General features: G+C 47.2%; 1 protein-coding gene across 1 annotated transcript in view; it reads left to right on the top strand.

Moving 5' to 3' along the window:
• Nucleotides 1-26,946, top strand: part of KCNH3 (potassium voltage-gated channel subfamily H member 3) — a 71,225-nt gene that overhangs the window by 30,660 nt on the left and 13,619 nt on the right. Inside the window, exons 2-8 of the mRNA XM_081849569.1 lie at nucleotides 5,392-5,625; nucleotides 7,332-7,466; nucleotides 13,213-13,343; nucleotides 13,565-13,817; nucleotides 19,145-19,302; nucleotides 21,659-21,866; nucleotides 25,358-25,624. Coding sequence (XP_081705695.1) covers nucleotides 5,392-5,625; nucleotides 7,332-7,466; nucleotides 13,213-13,343; nucleotides 13,565-13,817; nucleotides 19,145-19,302; nucleotides 21,659-21,866; nucleotides 25,358-25,624 — 1,386 coding nt within the window. The remainder of the gene's footprint in view (nucleotides 1-5,391; nucleotides 5,626-7,331; nucleotides 7,467-13,212; nucleotides 13,344-13,564; nucleotides 13,818-19,144; nucleotides 19,303-21,658; nucleotides 21,867-25,357; nucleotides 25,625-26,946) is intronic.

Below are 26,946 nucleotides of genomic sequence, written 5' to 3'. Positions count from 1 at the left end.
TGTTCCTAGTTTGGGTTTTGCTTTATTTTGTACCCCGCTAATCTTTCACCCCCACCCTCCCCACGCCTTCCTTCTTCATTGTTTTTCAAATTAACTTTTTTATTATTTTTGGATAATAAAAGAGGTTGGCTGGTTGCTTTAGGTCCCTGTGGTTTTATCTCCCATGAACCAGGCTGCTTGGGCAACACACTCTAAAGTTTGAGCTAACAGGGAGTCAGAATAAGGTGGGATAACTCTTCTTTCCAGTGATGATGGAGAGAGTCTGCTGTCTGTTTCTCAGTTCCCATAACAAAAACCTGAAGGCTGTGGATGTCCCTGCAGTCTGCAAGTTTAGGGAGTTATAAACAGGCTGGTGGCAGTACTGCTTAAGGGTTGGAGATGTGGGTAGTGCTTTTACCTGCTCACAGAGTAAGGATGCCCCCAGTAGTCTCCATAGCAGGGGCATATTCAGCTACAGGGAACCAGGCAGAGGGCCTTCTTGGTAGTGGCACCCACCCTGTGGAACACTCTCCCATCAGATGTCAAGGAGATGAGTAACTATAATTTATAAACCTTTAGAAGGCATCTGAAGGCCGCCCTGTATAGGGAAGCTTTTAAATGTGTAATGTTTTACAGTGGAACCTTGGTTGTCAAACATCTCCATTGATGCACATTTCGGCTTTCAAACACCGAAAACCCGGAAGTAACTGCTTCGGTTTTCCAAAGATTTTCAGAAGCCGGATGTACCTCACGGCTTCTGTGTTGAGTTTGCCTATTGTATTGAGGCTTCAGCTTTCGGTTTTCGGTTTTCGAACATTTTGGAAGTTGAACGGTCTTCCAGAACGGATTACATTGGAAAACCAAGATTCTACTGTATTCTGTTTTTATATATGTTGGAAACCACCCAGAATGTCTGGGGCAACCCAGTCAGATGAGTTGTGGTATAAATAATAAAATTGTTGTTGTTGTTACAAGCTTACACCAGGTTAATGGGCTTGATTGGTGAGGATGCTGAGAACCCCCTGAAAAAGATCCTTAAAACACACACCCCCTCATAGAACTACAATTCCCAGATTTCCACGAGGACCGGAGAGTCTGCTCCACATGTGTGTTCCTGGAAACAGCTCAGTTGCACTGTGTCACTGCTGGTTGCATGACCCCCCCCCTCCCTTCCCTGGTGGCTCATTGCCTTGGTACCCACACAACATCTCCTCAGAGGTTTGAGATGAGCACATCTTGCCTACAGGTTCGGGGATAAGCTCTCCCTTTGGTGTGGAGTCAAGGAAGGGCAGGAGAGGCCCGATTTCAGAGGGATATGAAATTAGCAATGTCTGAACTGTTCTAGGAGATATGGCAAGGGAGAAGGTTGAAATAAGGAGTGTTAAAAGAGGTGTAAAATAATAATTCAGGAACACAGAAAGCTGCCTTTTACTGGGTCTGGTGATTTATCCATCCATCCCTGCACTGACTGGCAGGGATTCTCAACAGAGTTTATGGCAGGAGGACCTCCCCCAGACCTATCTAGAAATGCCAAGGTTTGAACTTGCTGGCTCTGCTCTGCTCCCTTGGGCTTGGGAGAATTCTGCTTTGAGCCTTGGAGAAGCAGGTCTGTTGGTGTTGGTCTCCTTGTCAGGGATGCCAACTTGAATAAAATATTGAATAAAAAACAAAAATATCACATGATGGGGCATACCCACCCCATTTGAATGGCAATGTCCATCAACTTGGGGGGGGGCTGGCCCCCCTCAAATATTTTATTGGGGGACGTTGAAGGGACCTCTCCCCAGTCTTTTGGAAATGCAGCATTATTTCTAGGTTCTAAGTTTTGCTTTGGAAATAGATGGGAAACTTCTAGCTACTAAAAAACATTTTTTTGTTTAGGCAACCCTATCCAGATGTATAGAATGTTGTCGTGTGTTTTAATCTGGTTTCAGCTGATTGCTGGTTTTAATTATTTTTGGATGTTTTGAATAGTCGTTTTTAACTTCTTTTTAACATATACTTTTATTGTTCTGCTCTTTCCGTAAACCACTTTGGGGTTGTATTACAATAAAGCGTTATGTAGATTATTATTTTTAAAGAATTTTTTATTAAAGATTTCTTGGTTTACAAAAGTATGCGCAACGTTTCTTTTTTCAGGTTACATTTTCTACAGATCAGTTTCATTTGTTATGTAGATATAGTGGTACCTCGGGTTAAGTACTTAATTTGTTCCGGAGGTCCGTTCTTAACCTGAAACTGTTCTTAACCTGAAGCACCACTTTAGCTAATGGGGCCTCCCGCTGCTGCCGCTGCGCTGCCGGAGCACGATTTCTGTTCTCATCCTGAAGCAAAGTTCTTAACCCGAGGTAATATTTTTGGGTTAGCGGAGTCTGTAACCTGAAGCGTATGTAACCTGAAGGGTATGTAATCCGAGGTACCACTGTGAAATCAGTCAATCAATTAAACAAACTCCACTTTAAAGCAGAGAACAAGTGCTTGATCCTTTCCCTGCCAGCTGTTTCCCCTTTTAAACCCAACCCCCTCAAACTGCTTTTCTCTCTGTAGGGGTAAAGATGCCATGAACCAGCCTTCCTTTACTCCTGATTGTCCACTTCTGGGTTCCACAGAAACTTGTGTAATGTGTAGTCTGGCCTTTGACACACAGAAAGGCTTGGGTAGTTATGAATGCCAAATCAACTCATCACCTTCACCTAGCAACTTTCAGTGGCTATAAACCAGGGGTCAGCAAACTTTTTCAGCAGGGGGCCATTCCACTGTCCCTCAGACCTTCTGGGGAGCCGGACTATATTTTGGGGTAGGGGGGAAATGAATGAATTTCTATGCCCCACAAATAACCCAGAGATACATTTTAAATAAAAGCACACGTTCTACTCATGTAAAAACACGCTGATTCCCGGACCGTCCGCAGGCCGGATTGAGAAGGCAATTGGGCTGCATCCGGCCCCCGGGCCTTAATTTGCCTCCCCATGCTATAAACCTCCCTATATTAATGGGTTCGCTCACTCGGGTTTTAGGCATGACCTGGTGTGTGTCTTAAATTGGCTTGTCCTGTTCCCCTGCTGTTTGTAAACTGCCCCACTGCCAACCCTCTTTTACACACACACACACACACACACACACACACACACACTTACTTTATTCTTCTGTAGCCACTAGGCTTCACTCTTCTGCCTGTTCTGGCAAAGCCCTCACTCTTTCATCCTCCTCCTCACCAAACAGTCTTCTCTAGGATCCATTTCCAGCATCCCACCCCCCACCTCCACACGGACTGATCCTCTCTGGATATAGTAGGGAGAAAGAAAAATGCCACACCAGCACCATTCCTATTCAAATCTATGCAAATGAATCCAGGCAGCCGGGTGGGGGGAGAGGGGGAGGGAGGGCTCTGGCTCTCCACTGGTGAGAAGTTGGGGGTTTGAGTCCAGATGCTGCAGGCGATGACTAACTCTGCATGGAACAAACAGGGTAAAAATAGTCAGAAACTGGGGATGTACCAGATGGTGCCAACTCCTGGGGAGACAGTGGGGAAGAGGAACTAGGAATGTTGACTCCCCCTCCCCTCCCTTCCACCCCATACTGGGCATCTGGAGGATGGGACATGATAAAGCATTTTTACATTCCCAACTCCATTCTGCATCTATGGTTCCCCAACGCACCTTCTTCCTTTCCATTGCCAGGTTATTTCCCCACTCTGTCCTGATGCCAGTGTTTCCTGAATGCTTGCCTTCCTAACCTTGCACAGCTCCCCAGGTCCCCTTCCAACAGTACTGGGAGTTTCCTGCCTTGCCACTGGTGCTGCTCCCTATATCTCACTCAGCCGTGCATTTTCAGTAGTTTCAGTGTTTGTGCATCGAACATACATGCTCCTTTTCTTGCACGTGTTGCACCATGAATCCATTTCTGATGATTGCCATTGAAATCCAGGGCTGGTTGCATTTCACTGTGGTATGTGCAAACAGTTGAAAAGAGGTGTGTCGTCGCAACGCCGTGCATTATGAGAGTCACTGATGGCTTGGTGTCTGTGCAGTATGCACCGTGTGGGTGGCGCTGTGGTCTAAACCACTGAGTCTCTTGGGCTTGCTGATCAGAAGGTCAGCAGTTCGAATCCATAGTTGTCAACCTTCCCTTTTTTTGCGGGAAATTCCCTTATTCCAGCGCCGTTTCCCGCTGCTTCCCGCTGCTATCCCGGATTGTTAGATATCCCGTAGACTCTCCCCGGGACAGGTGAGGCTGCTGATCCCTTATTTTTCAGGCTGCTGATCCCTTGTTTTCAAATCTGAAAGTTGACAGCTATGTTCAAATCCCCGCGGCGGGGTGAGCTCCTGTTGCTCTGTCCCAGCTCCTGCCAACCAAGCAGTTTGAAAGTATGCCAGTGCAAGTAGATAAATAGGTACCGTTGTGGCAGGAAGGTTAACGGCGTTTCCGTGCGCTCTGGTTTCCGTCACGGTGTCCCATTGACCCAGAAGCAGTTTAGCCATGCTGGCCACATGACCCTGAAAGCTGTGTGTAGACAAAGCTGGCTTCCTCAGCCTGAAAGCGAAACGAGGGCCACAACCCTATAGTCGCCTTTGACTGGACTTAACTGTCCAGGGGCCCTTTACCTTTACCTTTTTATAATTGAGCCCTTAGTTCAAATATTCAGCTGAGAGCGATGGAGTGTTTACATCACCAAGTGATGAGATGAGATCTGGGGGTTCCATGTGTTTTATTGTGCATTCATTATTTGAGCTCGTGAATGGATAGTTCCGTTGGTTGGAGCATGGTGTTGATATTGTGTCAAGAACATGTTGCAGAATATGCCCACAATTAAACACCATAGATTTTAACCTATAAAGCCTTAAACAGCTCAGGACTGCAATACCTCAGGGACCGTTACTTTCCATATGAATCGACCCAGACCCTGAGATCATCTTCTGAGCTCCTCCTTTGTGTGCCTCCTCCTCGAGAGGTCCAGAGGGTGGCAACACAAGAACAGGGCCTTCTCTGCAGTGGCTCCCTGACTCTGTAATGCTCTCCCCAGGGAAGTTCGCCTGGCGCCTTCATTACACACCTTTGGGCACCAGGCAAAAATGTTCATTTTTAACCAGGCCTTTGGCTGACCTAGTCAACAACCTATACCCTTTAAAATGTGGCTCTTTTAGGGGGGGTGTTATTGGATTACTGTATTGTTTTCGTTTTTATTTCATATATTGAATTATAAATTCAATAAACAACAACAACAACAACAACAACAACAACAACAGCCTGGAAGGGCCCCAAGTGGTGTGAATGCCAGACCAAAAGCTAAGGAGTAATGACTTGCCCGAGAAATTCTTTGGCTTAGGTGGCAGGTTCTTGAACTAAGATCTTCACCAGAACCAAAGTCACCCAGAAGGCATCTCTCCCTCCCTCCCTCTCTCTCTCTTGCAGACAGCAATTTTGTACTGGGCAATGCCCAAGTCCGTGGCGCCTTCCCTGTGGTCTACTGTTCCGATGGCTTCTGTGAACTGACCGGCTTCTCCCGGGCTGAGGTCATGCAGCGGTGCTGTGCCTGCAGCTTCCTCTATGGACCTGACACCAGCGAACTCGTACGCAACCAGATCCGCAAGGCGCTGGACGAGCGCAAGGAATTTAAGGCGGAGCTCATCCTCTACAGGAAAAGCGGTGAGTCCTTTTCTCACAGAAGGGGCTGCCCTGGTAAGGGCCTCATGACTCTGTGGGGCGTAGTGGGGAGGTGTCTCTCGTACGTTGGAGTGTAGAAGGCTGAAGTCTGGGGCAGGTGGCTGGACTGGTCCTTTCACAGCAGCAAAGTGGAGCCTTGGGTGGGGGAGGATATAGAAAGCAGACCATATTGCCCCATAGTGACTGCTCTGGCTGGCAACAGCTCTCCCATCATATGCTACCTGCCCCTTTCTTTAGATTCCAGGATTGGAGCTCCTTCATGCAAAGTACTGGCCCCTGACCCCTTTCCCAATGTGATTTTTCCATCTGTCCTATATGTCCCGGCAATTAGGGTTGTCATATGTCCTCTTTTTCCAGGACATGTCCTCTTTTTCCATGGGTATGTAAAATGAAATTTGTCATAGCGATCCCTGGTTAAAAGTAGAAGTTGAATGTGTCCTTTTCCTCCCTTCCCCCCCCCCCCTTCAAAATATGGCAACCCTACCTGGCGTGCACATTGCTCATTTGAAAAGTGTGCCAGGGAGGAAGCAATTGGAAGAGGAGAGAGTTTGGGGGGTTTGCATGGAAGCGCATATGCATGCGCAAACATGAATGCTCCTTTGCAATTGTTTCTTTATAAACTCTGCATGCTGAGAGTTACCTCCTTCATACATAATGGTGTTTTTTTTAATGTACACTAAAGATGGTTTAAGTCAGGGGGTGGGGAACCAGGCTGATTGGAGTTGGAGTCCAGCAAAATCTGGAGGGCTGCAGGTTCCCCACCCCTATTTAAGAGCATACCTTACAATGTAAGGCCTGTCTGCAGCAAAAAGTTGTTCCATACACCTGTGTCAGGTTGGTCTTCAGGAGTAGGAGAGGCCCAGTTAGATGCAATCCAGGGCTGGGATATTGGACCAGGGGATGTGGGTGGCACTGTGGTCTAAACCACTGAGCCTCTTGGGCTTGCCGATCAGAAGGTCGGCAGTTTGAATCCCTGCGAAGGGGTGAGCTCCCATTGCTTTGTCCCAGCTCCTGCCAACCTAGCAGTTCGAAAGCACACCAGTGCAAATAGATGAATAGATACTGCTCCAGCAGGAAGATAAACGGCGTTTCCATGCACTCTGGTTTCCGTCACGGTGTCCTGTTGTGCCAGAAGCAGTTTAGTCATGCTGGCCACATGACCCGGAAAGCTGTCTGTGGACAAACGCCGGCTCCTTTGGTCTGAAAGCGAGATGAGTGCCACAACCCCATAGTTGCCATTGACTGGACTTAACCATCCAGGGGTCCTTTACCTTTAATTTTACCTATTGGACCAGGCATTCCAGTAATGGCAAGAAAGAGTAGGTGAGGCACAGACAGGCTGTTTAGCAGCTCTTCTCAAACCCTAAGGGCTCCAGAGGAAGAGAAGGTGAAAGGCAAGGCAAGGCAATTGACCCATCTGTCCAAGTAGAGTCTCCTCTGTTCTGTAATCTAGACCAGGGGCTCCCAAGCTGAGGTGTGTTTTCATCCAGGTGGTCCATGGCACGTCTGCGAAGAGCACTTACAATTTCAATTCTACAGGATTCAAACTATAATTCAACAAATTGCAATGCAGCCAAATACAATGATCAATAGAATACAATGAAAACCCATGCAGCATCTAGCACAGTGCATTACAATTGCTTAAACAGTTATTATCATCTGACAAACAAGACTGCTTGTCTCCTTAGGTGTCCCCTTCTGGTGTCTCCTGGATGTGGTGCCTATCAAGAATGAAAAGGGAGAAGTGGCTCTTTTTTTAGTCTCCCACAAAGACATCACAGAGACCAAGAGCAGAGCATCTGCGGACAACTGGAAGGAAGGAGGTAAGGAGACACGGAGCAGAGATTTATTGTCCCATGGGCAGGTCATTTTAGAGAATGAAACTTGCCGATTTCTTCAGCCAGGGGTCTCAAAAATAAGTTGTTGGGTGAAGTCTCATATGCCCAGAGACTTTGAGCCTGTTCATTGGGGGATATAGGAAGTCCAGAGCACTTGTTCTTTAGATGTCCCTTTTTATGAAGAGACACTGCTGGTGAGACTCGCTGACCTCCTGGAAAAGCAAAAATTAGACCTTTTCCTGTTAGGCAAAGATAATAAGACAACCCGGATGGCTGCCAGATTCTGTGTACAGATCTGTATGTGCAGACCATCCCCCGACTCAAACTAGTTTGTTGAGAAAATCCCCAAACTCGGTTCCATGGGTGATTCTGGGTCATCTCTCTGTGGTAGCTTATCTTAAAGTTTTAAGTGTCTATACGCTTATCGCATTTATAAATTTTTAATTTATTGTTATACATTGTTTTGAATGCTTGTTTTCCTTCTGGGATTGTACCCCTAAGTGTGTTTTATAAGCTGGTCTCCGACCGTAATATAAAAATATATATAAAGCTGTTGGGTGTGAGGAATTCAAATCTGCGGTTATTTTTTTGTGACTGGAGAACATTTAGCTCGGTAAGTCTTCGTTTGGTGAAGAAGTACATAAACTGCTTTTCAAAAACAATTCGTTACTGGTTTTTAAACAAATACAAGAAGCACTAAACAACTTATCCAGCAGTACATCTTAATCATGTTTGCTTTATCCATTGTCTCTAGACATGCACTTACATGTTCAACATATTACTTAATGTAACCGCTCCACTGAGAATATTGAGTGGTTGGTGTATTGATTTTGGTCATTAGTATAGTTAAAGAAAGGGGTGCATGTTTCTTGGAAGGTATCTCTATTCATTGTGCCTTCAATTGTCCTCCTGTGTCTGGTGAAACACTCAGACATTGCTGCATCCCAGATATTATTTTCCTATAGGTTCAGGGGTATTTCAGTCTGGCTCTTCTACTGTTGAGCTATTGCTAATTGTGTTGTGGTCAATAAGAAATAAACTGCATTTCGGAAACCATAGAATTTTAATTTTGCCTTCTGAAAATGTCAAGTAATGCGAAATAACAATAACAACAACAAGTAAATAAAATAATATTAATATGTAATACAACTGCAAGAACTCTGCAATCATTTCAAATGATTTCTGTGCAATTTGAGAAACATTTTATTTACCAAGCAAAACTAAATTATATTAATTTGACCCAATTATCTTTCAAATTCCCAAGACATGTTACAACTTTTTAGCACCCCTCATTTTTGGAATTCAAAAGCTGAAAAATTCAACACGCCTGAATTGGGCTACGCCGGGTAGCTAACACGATGCCTTCTGGATGCTGCTGGACTACAAGTCCCATCATCCCTGACCATTGACCATGCTGGCTGAGACTGATGGGAGCTGTGGTCCATTGACATCAAGAGAGTACCGTATCCCCAAGCCATGGTTGGACCAGAGAGGCCTGAGAGCTCTTAGAGATTGTGCGATGGAGAAAGGTCATATTTCAGTAGCTGGTAGAGAGAGGAAATCCTAGGGAAATTGCTTGTGTGGGGAGTGTATCCCACACCATCCCCTATTCTTTTCTGTGCCTTTACATCTTTAGCAGGGCTTCATGTGAGATAATTATAGCAGATTTCCTTCCTTCTGACTACCAAAACATGCTGCCATTTTTAGTCTGCAATTCTAAAAGTGAGAGGCAAGCATTCCTTGAACAGATGCTAAAGAAGGTGTGAATAAGGACAGGTAAGGAGGAGGAGGAGGAGGAGACAGACAGAGAAAATAAATTTAAAAATATTGCTCCAAATGACTTGCAACTTTACCAGTAGAACCCTCCACAAACACACACACACTGTAACAGAGTTAGCAACTCCCCCTCCCACACGGTCCTGGGCCTGGCTCCTGTGCCTTTAATAGCAGCATGACAGGCAGCGATTCAGCAGGTGAAGTTTGTTCCGCCCTGTGGAACGCCCTCCCATCAGATGTCAAAGAAATTAACAACTATCTGACGTTTAGAAGTCATCTGAAGGCAGCCCTGTTTAGGGAAGTTTTTCATGACTGGTGTTTTAATCTTTTGTTGGAAGCCGCCCAGAGTGGCTAGGGAAACCCAGCCAGATGGGCGGGGTATAAATAATAAATTATTATTATTGTTATACCTACATCTCTGTGCTGGGAAAAACAGCTCTGTTTGGGTTCCCTGCCCACAGTGAAGTGGCAACCCTGTTTATTTGGCGTATCACGGCACATGCAGCGGTGAAAAGGTGGACTTGCGTTAAGTAACTCCCCCCCCCCCTTGCTGGAAATTATCTGAAAATGTTAAGCTTCCCCTTCTCCCCCATGTCAATGTAGTTTCTTAAGTACATTGTACTTTAATGCTCTGGTCCTGTCCACATAACTTGTGATGGTTCTGGCATCTGCTGCCCAAGCCCTTCTGCTGATGCAACTGTGCTGTTTGTTCCCTGCTGCCTCCACATTCAACTCTCCTGCCAAGGGAAGCCAAACGCTGCATTCTGAAAAAGTTGCCCATATTTTTGCATAATATATGTTGCTTTTGCTAGCTGCAAAGAGGGACAGCGGACAGTGTAGAGAATTGGATCCCTGCCCTGCACCTGGGGAATCCTACACAGCCCTCTCTGGCATCTGAAATTTCATGAAAACTGTCCAATCCAGCCTCCCTGATGACCACTGTTCCCTATGTTTTTCATTTTGAAAGGAAACATGGTTGGACAGCAGCAACTTGCAGGTGGGGGCCGTGGAGTTAATAATAATACAGTCGTACCTTGGTTTTCGAACAGAATGCGTTCCGGAAGTCCGTTCGACTTCCGAAACACTTGAAAACAAAGGTGCGGCTTCTGATTGGCTGCAGGAGTGTCCTGCAGCCAATCGGAAGCCACGGAAGCTGTGTCAGACGTTTGGCTTCTGAGGCAAAGTTTGCAAACAGGAATACCTACTTCTGGGTTTGTGACGTTTGAGTTCCAAGTTGTTTGTGAACTAAGCTGTTCAAAAACCAAGGTACGACTGTACTATTCTCCACGGCCCCCACCTGCAAGTTGCTGCTGTCCAGCCATGTTTCCTTTCAAAATGAAAAGCATAGGTACGACTGTAATATTTATTCATACATACATACATACATACATACCCCACCCATCTCGCTGGGTTTCTCCAGCCACTCTGGGTGGCTCCCAACAGAATATTAAAAACACAATAAAATATCAAACATTAAAAACTTCCGTAAACAGGGCTGCCTTCAGATGTCTTCTAAAAGTCAGATAGTTGTTATTTCCTTGGCATCTGAAGGGAGGGCATTCCAAGGGTGGGCGCCACTACCGAGAAGGCCCTCTGCTTGGTTCCCTGTAACCTTACTTCTTGCAGGGAGGGAACCGCCAGAAGGCCCTCGGAGGCGGACCTCAGTGTCCTGGCTGAATGATGCTCCTTCAGGTATACTGGGCCGAGGCCATTTAGGGCTTTAAAAATCAGCACCAACACTTTGAATTGTGCTTGGATATGTACTGGGAGCAAATGTAGGTCTTTCAGGACTTCTTCTTCCCCAGCCACTCTAGGCGGCTCCCAACAGAACACTAAAAACCGAATAAAACTTCCAACATTGTGGTATATGGTCTCAGCAGCCACTCCCAGTCACCAGTCTAGCTGCCACATTCTGGATTAGTTGTAGTTTCCAGGTCATCTTCAAAGGTAGCCCCACGTAGAGCGCATTGCAGTAGTCCAAGCAGGAGTTAACCAGAGCATGCACCACTCTGGCAAAACAATCCGGTCATTTTACAGAAGAGCCACACTTCAGAGACGTAGGTGGGCAGCAGGTCACAAGTGCATCTGCAAAATCCCATTTTTGCAGGTACAATAACAGCAATTGCACATTTCTATCTGCCCTACAGGTGCACATAATCATGCAACTATCTGTAATCATGCAACTAACGCTGTATTTAACTTGATCCTTGGGCACACTTACCGGCAATGTCTTTCCCAACCTTGAGATACTGAGCATTGAACCTGGGACTCTTTTTTGTGTGTGCACACCATGTGTTCTGCCCCTGAGCTTGTACAGAAACATTTAATTTTTCACCTAGGTCTCCCATTAACTTTACAGGCATTTGTTTGCTTTACTCTCTGTGAATTGTGCTCCTGGGTTTTGTGCGTGCAGGAAGAGGTGTTTTTTCCTCTTCTGCTACATTTGGAGATGCATGTCTAAAATACTGTGTTTATACTCCTTCAGAGCAGCAATGCCACACGGAGGATGGCATTACAGCCAATTAGTTCTGCTAGCTGGCAGAGTTACTCTGCTAGATGGAATTTCTGACAACTCCTTTGTGTGTGTGCAAGATTAGCATTGTTGCCTGTGCATTGTCGTAGCTAATGGGTAAAGAGGAGAGTATACATGCCAGCGTAGAAGGAGAGTATAGACAGAAGACATATGGCAAGACATCCAGGCACACAGGAGAGATACCTGCATTCAAAATCTGAGCAGGATTCTCACTGAATTCCATAGTGCTTAGAACTGAGCTATAGGATTGTCCTGTAAAGTATCTTATCATTATTAAGGACTTAGCATATCAGAGTGCTAAGGAATCAAAAGGTTTTGTGTCTCTTTTGCAGGAAATGCATCCTTTTCTGTGTGTGCGTGCACTCACACATATATATGCACACCCCTTGGTAATGTGATGTTAATGAGCAGATAAACATGAGTATGGTCATAGAATCATAGAACTGGAAGAGACCCCAGGGGTCATCTAGTCCAACCCCCTGCAATACAGGAATCTCTACTAAAGCATCCATGACAGATGGCCACCCAACACCTGCTTAAAAACCTCCCAGGAAGGGGAGTCCACCACCTCTGGTGGGAGTCTGCTCCACTGCCGAACAGCTCTTACTGCCAGAAAGTCCTTCCTGATTTTTATTTAGTCAGAATCTTCTTTCTCGCACGCAACTTGAAGGTGTTGTTTTGTTTGTTTTGGGTCCTACCCTATAGAGCTAGAGAAAACAAGCTTGCTCTAATGTGTACATGTGTGTGTGTGCTCATGAACATGCTGAAAGCCTTGTCATCAAAACTTAAGGATCTACATATGCACAGGATTCACGAGAAATGAAGATCCACTCTAGGCAACAACAGAGAGGAATGTGTGGAATCACCCAGAAATGCAGGTGTGTCTTTCAAAGTGTTGGTGCTGACCTTTAAAGCCCTAAACGGCCTCGGTCCTGTATACCTGAAGGAGCGTCTCCATCCCCATTGTTCAGCCCAGACACTGAGGTCCAGCTCCGAGGGCCTTCGGGCGGTTCCCTCACTGCGAGAAGTGAGGTTGCAAGGATCCAGGCAGAGGGCCTTCTCGGTAGTGGCGCCCGCCCTGTGGAACGCCCTCCCGTCAAGGAAATAAACAACTATCAGACTTTTAGAAGACATCTGAAGGCAGCCCTGTTTAGGGAAATTTTTAATGTATGGTGTTCTATTGTGTTTTTAATATTCTGTTGGGAGCTGCCCAGAGTGGCTGGGGAGGCCCGGCCAGATGGGCAGAGTATAAGTAATAAATTATTATTAATTGTTGTTATAACTATTATTATTATTATTATTATTATTATTATTATTATTATTATTTTCCGCTGGTCACATGCACACCTCAGAATTGCCCCTTACATAAGAACGTAAAGGAGCATCTCTCGTCTTAACCCACCAAATGTCTGCCCTTGTCAGGTGGACGGCGACGTTACAGCCGAGCTGGGGCCAAAGGCTTCAATGCCAACCGTCGCCGGAGCCGGGCTGTGCTCTACCACCTCTCTGGGCATCTTCAGAAGCAGGGCAAAGGGAAGCGAAAGCTCCACAAGGTATGTTTACATGGGCAAGGGAACCTTTTTCAATTGCCTGGGCTGCCTGCGGTGCTTTGCTGTCCACTTACCGTGTGGCCTGGACTGTGTGGGTTTTGATGTGGGGGCAGCCGATATGGGAGACAGCCCTTCTTTGCGGGGCAAGTCACTGCCTATGGCCTCCCAGCCCTGTGATTTGGAGTGGTGACCGCTCTTGTCCTTCTCTCCCCCCCCCCCACTAGGGTGTCTTTGGGGAGAAGCCTGCTCTCCCCGAATACAAGGTGGCTGCAGCGCGCAAGTCTCCCTTCATACTGCTGCATTATGGGACCTTCAAGGCTGGATGGGATGGCCTGATTCTGCTGGCCACCCTGTACGTGGCTGTGACCGTGCCCTACAGCGTTTGCTTCAGCGGCACCAAAGATGAGGGGCTTCCGGAGGCTGCTCGGGCACCCCCCAGCATCTGTGATCTTTCGGTTGAGATCCTTTTTATCCTAGGTAAGGAGATCAGAATCGGATGAAAGACTCGGAAGAGGCCATTACTCACTGTTAGAACAAGCAGAAGGTCGTAGAATCAGAGAATCGTAGAACTGTAGCCTTATTAGACTTTACCGACTGGTGGGGTCTGCGTTGCTCCCGGGAGGGAGGAAGGAAGTCAAATGACACTGAGGTTGATTCAGAGAAAGAGTTTATTCTGCTCTCCGGATAGCAGAAGGCATTTGCGTGGTCAGTCCACAGCAAGTCCAAAGAAAGAGAAATTTCATGCAGTATATATATCCTCCAGGCACCCTCTCCCCCCTTCTCCAGGAATCCAGCCACGTCAGCTTATACATGCAAGTTGACATCACAGATGTTCCTGCTCCTTACTCTTAACCATAAAAGGGTTTTCCTCTTCCTGTACTTTTGACCATAAAAGGGTGTTCCTGTTCCGGCACTCTTATCTTGGGGTAAGAGGTCACCAACTCCTGGCGCCATTCCCGGACTAAGTCTGTGCGTCAGAGTGTGGTCTTAATGTAAGATAAGATAGACAGAGTGCCATCCCTGCTCCACTGGAACAGTCAAGGTCATACACTGCTGTCACGGACTAATAAAGGAGAGCGCTTTGTTTATACAGCTGGGTTCCTGTTATGCATTTGCTCAACAGCTCAAGTTAATGCATTTTAGAAATGCTCCCTTGGACAAGGAAAAATGCAGATTTTGGGGCCCGTTCCAGACTGACTACACAGTCAGGTTTTTAGATTTGGGAAACCCATTCCTTCAGAACTGCAGAGTTGGAAGGGTCCCCAGGGTTATCTGGTCCAACCCCCTGCAATGCAGGAATCTCAGCTAAAACATCCATGACAGGTGGCCACCGAACCTCTGCTTAAAAACCTCCAGTCAAGGGTCCCAGCTTCAGTTCCCAGCCTATCTGTCAAGGTTGCTCCACGGCCAAAGGAATGCATACAGCAGTTAGTTTACTCTTCGATGCCTTTTCTTTTTGAACTATTTTGTATTTTATTTTACAAGTATAAAATTATAACAATACAGCCATACACATCCGCATTTAAAGAAATCTCTGGACTTCCCACCTTCCCCTCCGTTTGTCCTATTGTTAACCTTTTCAACTGCATATTTTTCAATAGTCCATGTTTTATATGGCTCAAATATCTCCATAATTCTTGCTACATTACAAGTGTTATTGCAATCCTGCTGAAGTTTTCTTTTTTTAAAAAAAATAATATTTATTACTTTTAAAACTTACAAAAAAGAAAGAGAAGAAAAAAGAAAAAAAGAAAAAAAAACAAGAAAGGGAAAAAACAATACAATACAATATATAAACAATACAAAACACAACATTGACACATTAAACTGAACAAAACAAAACAAAAACAATTTAAAAACATACATCATACCATTTCAGTACTCTATCTTTCATTCCTTTTTTTCTTTGACCTCCTCTCACCTCCCTTTTTGTATTCCACTTCTATTAATTGTTTCAGCAATTCCTTTCCATCTTTCTCTGTTTTCTGTCATTAAATATCTTAACATATTTTTACCCTTATTTTCCATTAATACTATAATGCTTATTAATGCTTAACTCCTTATAACATTTCTACTAAAGCCATAAGATTTCATTCCAACATTTTTCTAACACTCAATAATTTTACAATATTTCTATTTCTAAAAATAAACTTTAAAATTTTTCCAATCTTCTTCCACCATCTCTTCTCCCTGGTCTCGGATTCTGCCAGTCATTTGTCAATTCCATATAGTCCATCAACCTGGTGATCTTCTGTCCGAGGCTCTTAACTCTCTTCCAAGTCCCTTCTGCGGGTCTTCTTCATATTTATACATGCACTTTACTTAGTTTTCATCTGCTTACAGTGGTCGCCAAGATAAATTATAAATTTTCCCCATTCTCTGTTAAAGTTTTGATCTTCTTGGCTCCTGAGCTTTCCGGTCAGTTTTGCCATTTCAGCATAATCCAACAGTTTAATTTGCCATTCTTCTCTAGTAAGGGCTTTATCTTCTTTCCATCTCTGGGCTAGTAGCATCCGTGCAGCTGTCGTCGCGTACATACTCTTCATTGTCAAAGAATGAACACTTACCACTGTTTCCGCAGCTCCGAATACCCACACACACCAGTCAAGAGTTTAGGCAGCTATTCCCATGTCCATGATTCATGTAACACTTGCAGCAACTGAGGACTACTCCAGCAGTTTATGAACCTTCCCCCAATGGGCTGCGCACATGCCACCGGAGGCTATGCCCGCAGGGAAGCTGCCCCTGCTCTTCTCTCTTCCGTTCCCTTCTGGTTCTGGGAGACAGGGGTGCAGGAGAGGGTGAGGAAGCTCCTGGTTCCCACCCTTTCCTTGGAGGTGGAGCCAGAGTTCTCCCCAGTCAGTGTTAGGTAAGCACACCGTGCTTGACTGAGTAGCAGTATTTGCAAGATCTCCAGCCTCTCTTAATCCACAAGAAAAAGTTTACAGTGGTACCTCGGGTTACGGATGCTTCAGGTTACATACGCTTCAGGTTACAGACTCCACTAACCCAGAAATAGTACCTCAGGTTAAGAACTTTGCTTCAGGATGAGAACAGAAATCGTGCTCCGGCGGCGCGGCGGCAGCGGGAGGCCCCATTAGCTAAAGTGGTACCTCAGGTTAAGAACAGACCTCCAGAACGAATTAAGTTCTTAACCCAAGGTACCACTGTATTCACAATATGACCTGTTCCTGTATCCAGCTTGTGTGATTTGTTTTAACTTTTATACCGATACGGAGTTCCCTTTGTTTGTTAAACCTTTGCTTTGCAAGGGACTGAATCCGCTCGCCTTTGCTGATGTCAGGATCCCTCTGCCAAGTTCAAGAAGCAAAATGGCTTTGTTCACATGTGTGTGTGCATGTAACAGATACCAGACTTTTGACAACAAAGAAGCAATGCGATATGCGGTGCCATGCTTGCCAGCTGCCAACCGTGGCTGATTTCTCCATTTGTTTATTTCGTAAAAGTTATATACCACTTGATTGGGGGGGGGACACCCTCAAAGCAGTTTACAAAAAACTAAAACTATATAATTATTACTTTTCAGTTCATTTCACTTTAAATTTGTATAACTCCTTTCTATAGTACTATACACAAGGCAGTTTATAGCAACAAAATATACAGCGAAGAACACACACCTTATAATAATCTGATCCGATTACAATAAATAATTATTAAACTATGATCGATAAAAATAACGGCAAGTCAAATTGCCTGAAATACCACAATACATACAAAACCATGTAAAAGGATCACATTGAGAATCAAAGACACAAAACTTATAAAACTATTTTTTAAAAAAATCCTAGCAAGTAAAACAAACGACAGTGGTACCTCGGGTTACAGACGCTTCAGGTTACAGACTCTGCTAACCCAGAAATATTACCTCGGGTTAAGAACTTTGCTTCAGGATGAGAACAGAAATTGTGCGGCAGCAGCAGGAGGCCCCATTAGCTAAAGTGGTACCTCAGGTTAAGAACAGTTTCAGGTTAAGAACGGACCTCCAGAACGAATTAAGTTCTTAACCCGAGGTACCACTGTTTTTAATACGTTATAAACTGAAACCCACAATAAACTGAAAAGCACACCAGGATTCTAGATATCTGGGAAGGCTTCCCTAAACAAAAATGCCTTTAGCAGGCACAAGTAATAATACAGTGAAGGCCCCTGCTTGATCTCAATGTGCAGGCAGTTCCAAAGTTTAAGCGCTGCCACACTACCTCCTAGTGCTTATGTGCAAAGGTGTAAAAGTTTCCCTCCCTCCTCTATCACAACATCAGACAGATTCCACCTTGCAAACTGCCTCCTCAACCAGCAGGTGCCTTTTATAGCTCACATTACCTCACGTTACCTCAGTTCAGTAATTTCCAACAGACATTGTCTTCACATTCATTTCTGAGTCATCAAATGATAGGTCAATTGGTAGAGAATGCACACACACACAAACAAACACACGATACAACACTTTAGTGTGCAGACATTAATTGCTCCCATTTATCAGGTGAAGCAGTTAAGGCAGAGCCACCTCCTTTACTATTCATGGTGCCTTTCAGCCCAGAGCCTCCGCTCCTATGCCTTCCTCAGCGTTTGAGCTGGAAGTATGGGAATGTTCAGGGTGGCAGGAGAGGATATATTGTTTAATAATATCCTTCCTAACTTGCGTTAGCAAGTTTCTTTACTTAGCAGAGTTTACATTCCCCTTTTTACATGCACAGCAGATAGCTGGTTGCAGGCTCGTGTGAGCTTCTCACTAATATACAGTGGTGCCTCGCAAGACGAAAAGAATCCGTTCCGCGAGTCTCTTCATCTAGCGGTTTTTTCGTCTTGCGAAGCAAGCCCATTAGCGGATTAGCGGATTAGTGCTATTAGCGGCTTAGCTGATAAGCAGCTTAGCGGCTTAGCAAAAGGGGGGGAGGGGGAAAAAGTTGGAAAAACTCGCAAGACATTTTCGTCTTGCGAAGCAAGCCCATAGGGAAATTCGTCTTGCGAAGCACCTCCAAAACAGAAAACCCTTTCGTCTAGCAGGTTTTTCGTCTTGTGAGGCATTCATCTTGCGGGGCACCACTGTACAATTCAGTCTGTCTCAGATTGAATTGTACATTCCTGGTAAGTTCCCTTGAATCCCTCTTAAAAGAATAAGACACCAGAGTCTTATTGATAAGTAACAAACGGAAGGTTTACTCACGATCAGGCAGAGCACAGTGCGATCCCTGAAGGCAGACTTAGTTGCAAATATGTACATGTGGATCTACCCCATAGGGAGGAATGATCTCAGTTCTTTGGCTAGCTGGCAGCTAGCAGAGCAGTCCTAGCTAGAAGCTGGTCAAATGAAGAATAAGAGTGAGGTGTGCTGTGTGACTTGTCCTTTTGTTACTTGGACAGGTTAGGTCATGCCCACCTTCTATCACATGCAAAAGGAAGGATGCTCCATCCAGGAGGAACAGGAACAGGAAGCTTTGACTGGCTGGACCAAACATCCCCTTGCATGTCTTCTCTAGCGTTACAAGGAATGTTGTACTTGACTGCTCCCAGTGGATTACATCCCACAGAAAGGAGGCAGCCAATCCCAATTAAAGCTGTCTTTCTTTCTTTATTTCCATTTAGCTTCACCGCAAACCATAGTCTAGCTCAGCGGTGATGGGGAAACTACGGCTAGCCCTTCACATGCCCTGCTTGACTCCAACACCCATCAGCCCCAGCCAACATGGCCAACGGTCAGGAATTATGGGAAATGTAGTCCAACAGCAACCACTGGTGCAACTGCTGCGGACTTTCTCCTTAACATTTCTGCCCTTTCTTTCCAGATATCGTGCTGAATTTCCGCACCACCTTTGTGAGCAAGTCAGGGCAGGTGGTGTTTGACCCTCATGCCATTTTCCTGCACTACCTGACCCGCTGGTTTGTACTGGACCTCATAGCAGCACTGCCCTTCGACCTCCTCTATGCTTTCAAGGTCAATGTGGTGAGTTTTTGGTGAGGCGCTGTGTTACAGGGTGCAAAAAAAGGGCTGAAGTCTGCAGCTGCCCATGGATCTCCCGCTGGCAGCCTGGTGCCATTTTGCTGGGCAAAGCTGGCATTATAACCTAGTTCGGTTTGGGGTTTTCTCCTACATCACTCCCTGAGACTTGTCTCTCTCTCCCTCTCCCTCTTCCTCAACATTTAATTTAAAGGTAAAGGGTAAAGGGACCCCTGACCATTGGGTCCAGTCGCGAATGACTCTAGGGTTGCGGCGCTCATCTTGCTTTATTGGCCGAGGGAGCCGGCATACAGCTTCCGGGTCATGTGGCCAGCATGACTAAGCTGCTTCTGGCGAACCAGAACAGCACACGGAAACGCCGTTTACCCTTCCGCCGGAGCGGTACCTATTTATCTACTTGCACTTTGATGTGCTTTCAAACTGCTAGGTTGGCAGGAGCAGGGACCGAGCAACGGGAGCTCACCCCGTCACGGGGATTTGAACCACCAACCTTCTGATCGGCAAGTCCTAGGCTCTGTGGTTTAACCCACAGTGCCACCCGCATCCTAACATTTAATTTACATGTAAACAAAAACAAAACCTAAACGATGGAATATGTTTCTGCAGCAAAGCCATGCCTTCCATCCCTATGGATTACAAGAACCGTGATTCATCAGGCATGAGAGAAATCTACTCTGTATATGCTCAGAGGTGCTCTTCACCCCAGGTGTGAATTAAAATAGCCCACGCTAATGCATCATGCAGTTGATTCAAGTTATCAACATTGTCTGAAACACACTTCAGGGCCCAGTGAGGTCTAATAATCACTAGCATCTGGACTTAAACAGTTTGGAAAAGCTGGCATGTCCTTCCAAGCTGGGCAATGGCCCGATGGGATTGGTAGAGTCACCTCTGTGGCGATGTACGGCCTCCTTAGCGGGAGACATTAATGCAACGGTAAATAGAAACCAGCTTGCTGAAGATTCTTAGGTGATTGCCCAGACATGATGTTTAAAAACATGAATACACTGAATACACCGGTTTTTTGTTTTTCAAGCCATAACAGCTTCAGCGCTGTGTGTGTGGGAGGACAAGCAGGACTGCAAATATTGTATGTGGGGAGGCAAGTTTCCTCTTCCCCCACCCCCTCCATGGCGCGGTTCTGCTTAAAACCCCTCCCCACTTCAAAACTGCTGTTAGCTCTAAGCCAGAAGCTTCCCTTTGCTCCTATGGAACTCTTCGCTCTTAAACAAAGGCATAGTGCTTCCCCTTTGCTAGGGGGCTGTCCTGCTACCTGGGCTCCAACCCAGTTTTGAGCTCTACCCACCCAGCCACAAGCCCCCCTTTTTTTTCAGATAACCTCCTAGTTTGTGGCAGGCCTATATCCAGAAATGTGATAATGAGACGGCCACTTGGGCTGTTGGCTGGTGTCTTGACAGAAACGGCAAAAACCTAAATCTAAGCGTGATGCAGTTTAAAGCTGTTTAGCTAATTAAGCTAATTCATTAGCAGACCTGGCATATATTTTATTGTTATCCTTTTCCTTACTCTCCCCCGACCCCCCAAAAAAGTCATGCTTTAAATTTTGGGAGGAAAGATAGTTAGCTTACATACCCTCCAACATTTTTTTGATGCATCCCATTCCATAACGATAATTTTACTGTTTATACCCCACACGTCTGACTGGGTTGCCCCAGCCACTCAGGGCAGCCTCCAACATATATAAAAACATAATAAAACATGAAACATCTCTTTAAAAAATTCTCTGTACAGGATTGCCTTCAGACGGCTCGGGGGTCGGATAACTCCATACCCTCCAACATTTCTCCAATGAAAATAGGGACGTCCTATGGAAAAGTGGGACATTCCAGGATCAAATCAGAAACAGAGATGGCCTCTCTAAATTAGGGACATCCCTGGAAAACAGGGACACTTGGAAGGTCTGGACTTGCATTTAATTCAGAGGGAGATGCATTCTGAAGGGGCAGGCTCCCCACCCACCCAAATCTGGTTGTAGCCCCATTCTTGAGGATCCCTTCTTCCATCACCAGGAGCGCCAACCTGTCCCCACAGCCGTGGGTGCCTTGGGCTATGGGTGCCATGCAACGTGCCTTGCCCTGGCACCAAAATTTGTGGGTGCTTGTTCCCTTGATGGAAAATTTTGTGGGTGCTCAGGCACCCAGGGCCCCAGGTAGTTGGCACCTAGGTAGGGCCCCAGGTAGTTGGACCTCCTCTTCTTCTGTGGTTCGATTCCCACCCCGGCCCTCCACATTGCAGCTCCCCTCCGCGCCCGAGGGGGCAATGCAAGTTGACGCAACTTCTCTCTCTCTCTCCTTTTCCCTCTCCTTCCCACCCCACTCAGTACTTCGGGGCTCATCTGCTCAAGACGGTGAGGCTCCTGCGGCTGCTGCGGCTGCTGCCCAACCTGGACCGGTACTCGCAATACAGCGCCGTGGTGCTGACCCTCCTCATGACCGTCTTTGCGCTCCTGGCGCACTGGGTCGCCTGCGTCTGGTACTTCATCGGGCAGCGCGAAGTCGAGAGCAGCCCCTCTCAGCTGCCAGGGATCGGTGAGTGGCTGTTTTTCTTTTGGTCTTTGCTCTTCCCGCCACATAAGCAAGCATGGTGCGACTCAATGGGGGCGTGCACACGTGTGTGTGCATGTGCGTGCGTGCACACGCGTGCATGCAAACCGATGCTGCAGGTGCCACATAAATAATAGTCCTGGCGCGCACGCTCGCTTTCACTTTGGGGGCGATGAGTTCTCCTATAATTACTGTTGTCTACCCGACTCCTGGGACTGCGTGACGGCAGGCTTTAGCAAACCTTTAGCTTGCCAAATCTTCTGGGACTCGGATCCTGACAATCAGCGGGTGGAGCCTCGGTGCTCAAAAGGTGGGGCTTATTGCCACTTGGCGCATAGTCGGGAGATCTCTCCCAAGCCCCTCGCTTACTTGATCTCGTGGGATTTACTGACACAAACGCACACCTTCTTCCTCTCCCCACACGCCCCGTCACTTTTTAAAAAGCAAGCAATATTTTCCCCCCTTGATAACTGCAGCTGGCGCAACTGATGTTGGCGGGGTTGTTTTTGGGCATGTTTTGGGCTCTTCTGTGCGCTGGGTTGTTTTTAGCAAGAGAGGGAAAGGAGCTGTTCGTGCATTTCTGTGGAGCTTGCCTGAAGATCCCAACTTCTCCTGGCACTTTGGAAAAAAACAAAGCGAGTGAAAGGAAACAGACCCCGCCTCTCCACTGCCCAATTTTCGTTTGCAGAGATAATGATGCGCAGAGATGAGCAGGGATCTCGTGCCCCCACCTCTTGTTTTTAAATGAACGAAATGCTAGCCAGGAAGTAAGCCCAATTGAATTCACTGGGGGCTTACTTCAGAGTAAACACAGGTAGGATTGCAGTGGACAGGCTGCGGGGTGGGAAGTGGGGTGCTCTTTCAAGATACATCCCCCCCCCCCCGCTAGACATGTAGGACAAACCCCAGGAAATGATTGCGCTGTATTCTTCTGGGAGTCCCAAACAGTTTTGAAGTAAGAGTGAAACTGGCTTAGGGGAAGCCACACCAAAATGCAGTGCAGTATTTCAGAAGAAACCAGTAGATCCGCCATGGATTCCAAGAATGGGTAAAAACGTCCTGAACCCCCAGTAAACAGGAATGTAAAAGGTAATCCTGAGAGTAGCTGGGGGTGGGGAGAATATGCCTTAAAACACACACAACCATAGGAATTCTGTGCTCAGAAAAACTGGTCTCTTCAACTTGTGTAGTCTGGGAGTCCTCAAGACCACCCACCTCTGAGACCAGCTCAGGAAGGGAGACTGCTGGGCAGCGAGGCGGCAGGTAAACCAGCAGAATCCCTAATCTGTCCAATAGCCCAACACTCTAGATTCCACCCCCAACTGGACCGAGAGCCTGGAGATAAATGGACCCCTGACCATTAGGTCCAGTCGTGACCGACTCTGGGGTTGCGGCGCTCATCTTGCTCTATAGGCCAAGGGAGCCAGCGTACAGCTTCCGGATCATGTGGCCAGCATGACTAAGCCGCTTCTGGCGAACCAGAGCAGCGCATGGAAACGCCGTTTACCTTCCCGCCAGAGCGGTCCCTATTTATCTACTTGCACTTAGACGTGCTTTTGAACTGCTAGGTTGGCAGGAGCAGGGACCGAGCAACGGGAGCTCACCCCGTCACGAGGATTCAAACCGCCACCTTCTGATCAGCAAGTCCTAGGCTCTGTAGTTTAACCCACAGCGCCATAGACCACACAGCAACTCCCCCGCCCGACCCTTGAGTCTAGCCTGGTGCTGCACTGAGTACACAGGTGGGCACAGCTCCACCCTGTTCACCCACCCAGGTTTCCATGATACATGCGAAATCAGCTTCCTCATCCATGATCAGATCATGGATGAGAAAGATTTTATTCTGGGCCGACCAGGCACTCAACAGCAGCAGTCGCAGACTCGAGGGCTGGCTGATATGACAACCCCTGATCTCCCCCCCCACCGCCCCACAACAGTCCGGAGGGGGAAATTGGCAAGCCTTTTCCTGTGTAAGGTGCTTCTTCTGCCGGATCTGGGGCGACTCCTCCTTTCTGCTTCCTGAAGGTAGCATGCCGTTGCTATCCTCGCAAGTACCGCACGCCTGCTGAAGAAGCGCATGAGTGGGATGTGCTGAGACTATCTCTTCTCTGATCTCATTCACCCATGCCTTCAGCTCGAAAGCGGGCAGCCATGGGCGTAGCCAGGGGGCGGGTGGGTGGAGGGACAGCTGCCCCCCTCAATCAAGTTTTTTAAAAAATAATTAAAAGTAGAAATAATCAGAATGTTTGAAATTCAGATGCTTGCTGAGGTCACTTGGGTGGCGCTTTCTGTCGCAGGAAGCTCCATCCTATCTCTCCCCCCCCCAATATAAATCTTGGATACACCCATGAGGACAGCCTTCACCTGTACAACTGTACACACAAGGGATTCAGCACAACCCCAGTGGTGCAAGCTTGTACACATGGCAATCTTCTGTTGCAGACTTTGGGCACAGACACGCAGGGCAAAAGGGGATGCCAGTTGCCTTCGTGCCCTGAGCTGCTGAGAGCCATTTGACTGTCCTATATTGGAAACGACATCCCCTCTTCAGATGAGACCCTTCCTTCTGCTCACGGTTCCTTCCTTGTGGCAGGAAACAGGACTAAATGCCTTAGCTAAGGAGCCTCTGGGCAAAGATTCTGTGATTGTGAGGAGCGGTGGAGCCCTGTTGGTGCAGGTGGGAACTGGTGGCGCTGTGGTCTAAACCACTGAACCTCTTGGGCTTGCTGATCAGAAGGTGGGCGGTTCGAATCCCAGGGTGAGCTCCTGTTGCTCTGTCCCAGTGCCTGCCAACCTAGCAGTTTGAAAGCACACCAGTACAAGTCGATAAATAGGTACCGTGCAGTGGGAAGGTAAACAGCGTTTCCATGCGCTCTGGTTTCCGTCACGGTGTTCCATTGCACCAGAAGCAGTTTAGCCATGCTGGCCACCTGACCCAGAAAACTGTTTGTTGACAATCGCCGGCTCCCTCGGCCTGAAAGCAAGATGAGCGCCGCAACCCCATAGTCCAGTCAGACTTAACCGTCCAGGGGTCCTTTACCATTTACCATGTTAGAAACTGGGATATAAAAGCTCCCCAATGGCTCCTGGGACCTGGGTTGCGGGCGCCAAATCAGAATGTCTAGTCGCCATGTCCTACACAAACTCTAACCACTACGCCACACTGCCTCTCACTGGGGTGAACCTTTCTGTTTGCAAAGTCACAGCTCCTGTGGCAGGCGGAGCTGCCAGCGAGAGGCATTGTCTCGCTCTGCCGATGTAACATTATTATTTTCCAAGTTCTGATGTTTTTATTTCTGGAAGGAAAAGCGCTTCCCTGTAAATGGCACAGGAGCGTGTGTGTGTGTGTGTGTGTGTGTGTGTGTGATGCTACACCTTTTTCCAGATCCTTGGTTTCTTTGAAGGTTTTTGCGGCTAGCTTTCAGGAGGAAAGGATCTTTCTAATAACCTGCTTTCCCCCTTCCTCTTCCTCCCAGGGTGGCTGCAGGAGTTGGCCCGTCGCCTTGAGACGCCCTACTACTTGGCCCAGAGGAACAGCAGCGCTGAGGACGACTCTGCCAACGGGACCAGCCCAGCTCTGAACGGCAGCACGTGGGAGCTTTTAGGGGGCCCCTCCCTGAGAAGTGCTTATATCACCTCCCTGTACTTCGCCCTCAGCAGCTTAACCAGCGTGGGCTTTGGCAACGTGTCGGCAAACACCGACTCGGAGAAGATTTTCTCCATCTGCACCATGCTGGTGGGGGGTGAGTAAGGCCCTAAGCCTGGGGCGGCAGTGGGCTGGGAGTGAGGAGCATCGGCAGGCTTTGTTTTGTTGTTTTATTAAAAAAAGAAAACAACAACACCATGTCATCCTGCTCTTCCTCCTCGTTTCCCTTTTCGTAGCTCCTGGGCAATCTGGTTATCATGACAACCACGGGGCAAGCACCTTCTATAAATACGGCTTTTAATTTGGTGCTGTCCCCAAAACCCAGCAGCAAGGCGGTACTGGTGTTTTGAGAACCTTTCCTTGCGGCGGGAAGGTAGTTTCACGGCCCTAGTTCTTTAAAATGGTTGTTCAATGCAGGCTTAATCTCTAGGTGTTGTCGGACTTCAACTCCCAGCAAGCCCCAGCAAGCATGATCAATGGTCAGAGGTGATGGGAGTTGCGGTCCAACATCAGATCCCACCAACCCACTGTCCTTAGATGGAAGAAGGTAGGAAATAAACGAGAAGGGGGAAACGTGAGGATCTGCTGTTAGTATCCACTGTGGCCAACCATCAGAAGGGAGGATGCAGGTGGGCCCAAGCATTTGGAATTTGTGGCATTCTTGGACAGGGACGGGAGTCATAGCTGTCAACCGTCCCTTAATTGGCGGGAAACTCCCTTATCCAAGCGCCGTGTCCCGCTGCTGTCCCTTATTGATGATGTCCCTTAAATTTCCCGGGTTTCAAAGGAAGCAGCTCCTCTCCTTCCCTCCCTGCTAGCCAGGGAGGAGGAGGGAGGCTCCAACTGTGTTGCTTGGCTGCCTTGCTCACCCAATAAGGAGTCTAAGAACGACTGGGGGGTGGAGCTTGCATGCCTTGTGCTGATCAAATCGGCCTCGTTGCCTAGGGACTCGCCTTTGCTCAGCGCTTCCCTTTGCTGGGTTGCTGCGCTGTGGGAACCACCGCTTGAGGCTTCGTTTGGCTGCTGGCTGGGCTTTCTGCCTTTGGCTCAGAAGTTGAACATACCTGTGTTCGGAAAATCCCTGATTTTGGCTGCTGATCCCTTATTTTCAAATCTGTAAGTTGACAGCTATGACGGGAATGTCCACGAGCTTAGCCAAGGCCTGCTGCACTCATGCTTGCTGTCCTAGAAAACGAAAGCGGAAAGTTTCGGGATGCTGGCTTCTGCACCCGGCAACTGTTTCTGTGCTTCTGTGGAGCAGTCACAAAATTAGGGAATACTGTCAGCTGCCGCTGAAGTTGATGAACTGGAGGTGAAAAGCCTGTTCCGCCCCCCCCCCCCCGGAGGATTAAAAAGAGAGAGAAATACGTGGCACAGGGTCTCATCTGTTTCTACAGCGGTTGATTTGAGATTGATAAG

Source organism: Podarcis erhardii, assembly GCF_964252035.2.
Source record: "Podarcis erhardii genome assembly, chromosome: 2".
Taxonomy (NCBI): domain Eukaryota; kingdom Metazoa; phylum Chordata; class Lepidosauria; order Squamata; family Lacertidae; genus Podarcis; species Podarcis erhardii.
This window is presented reverse-complemented; position numbering and strand designations above follow the sequence as displayed.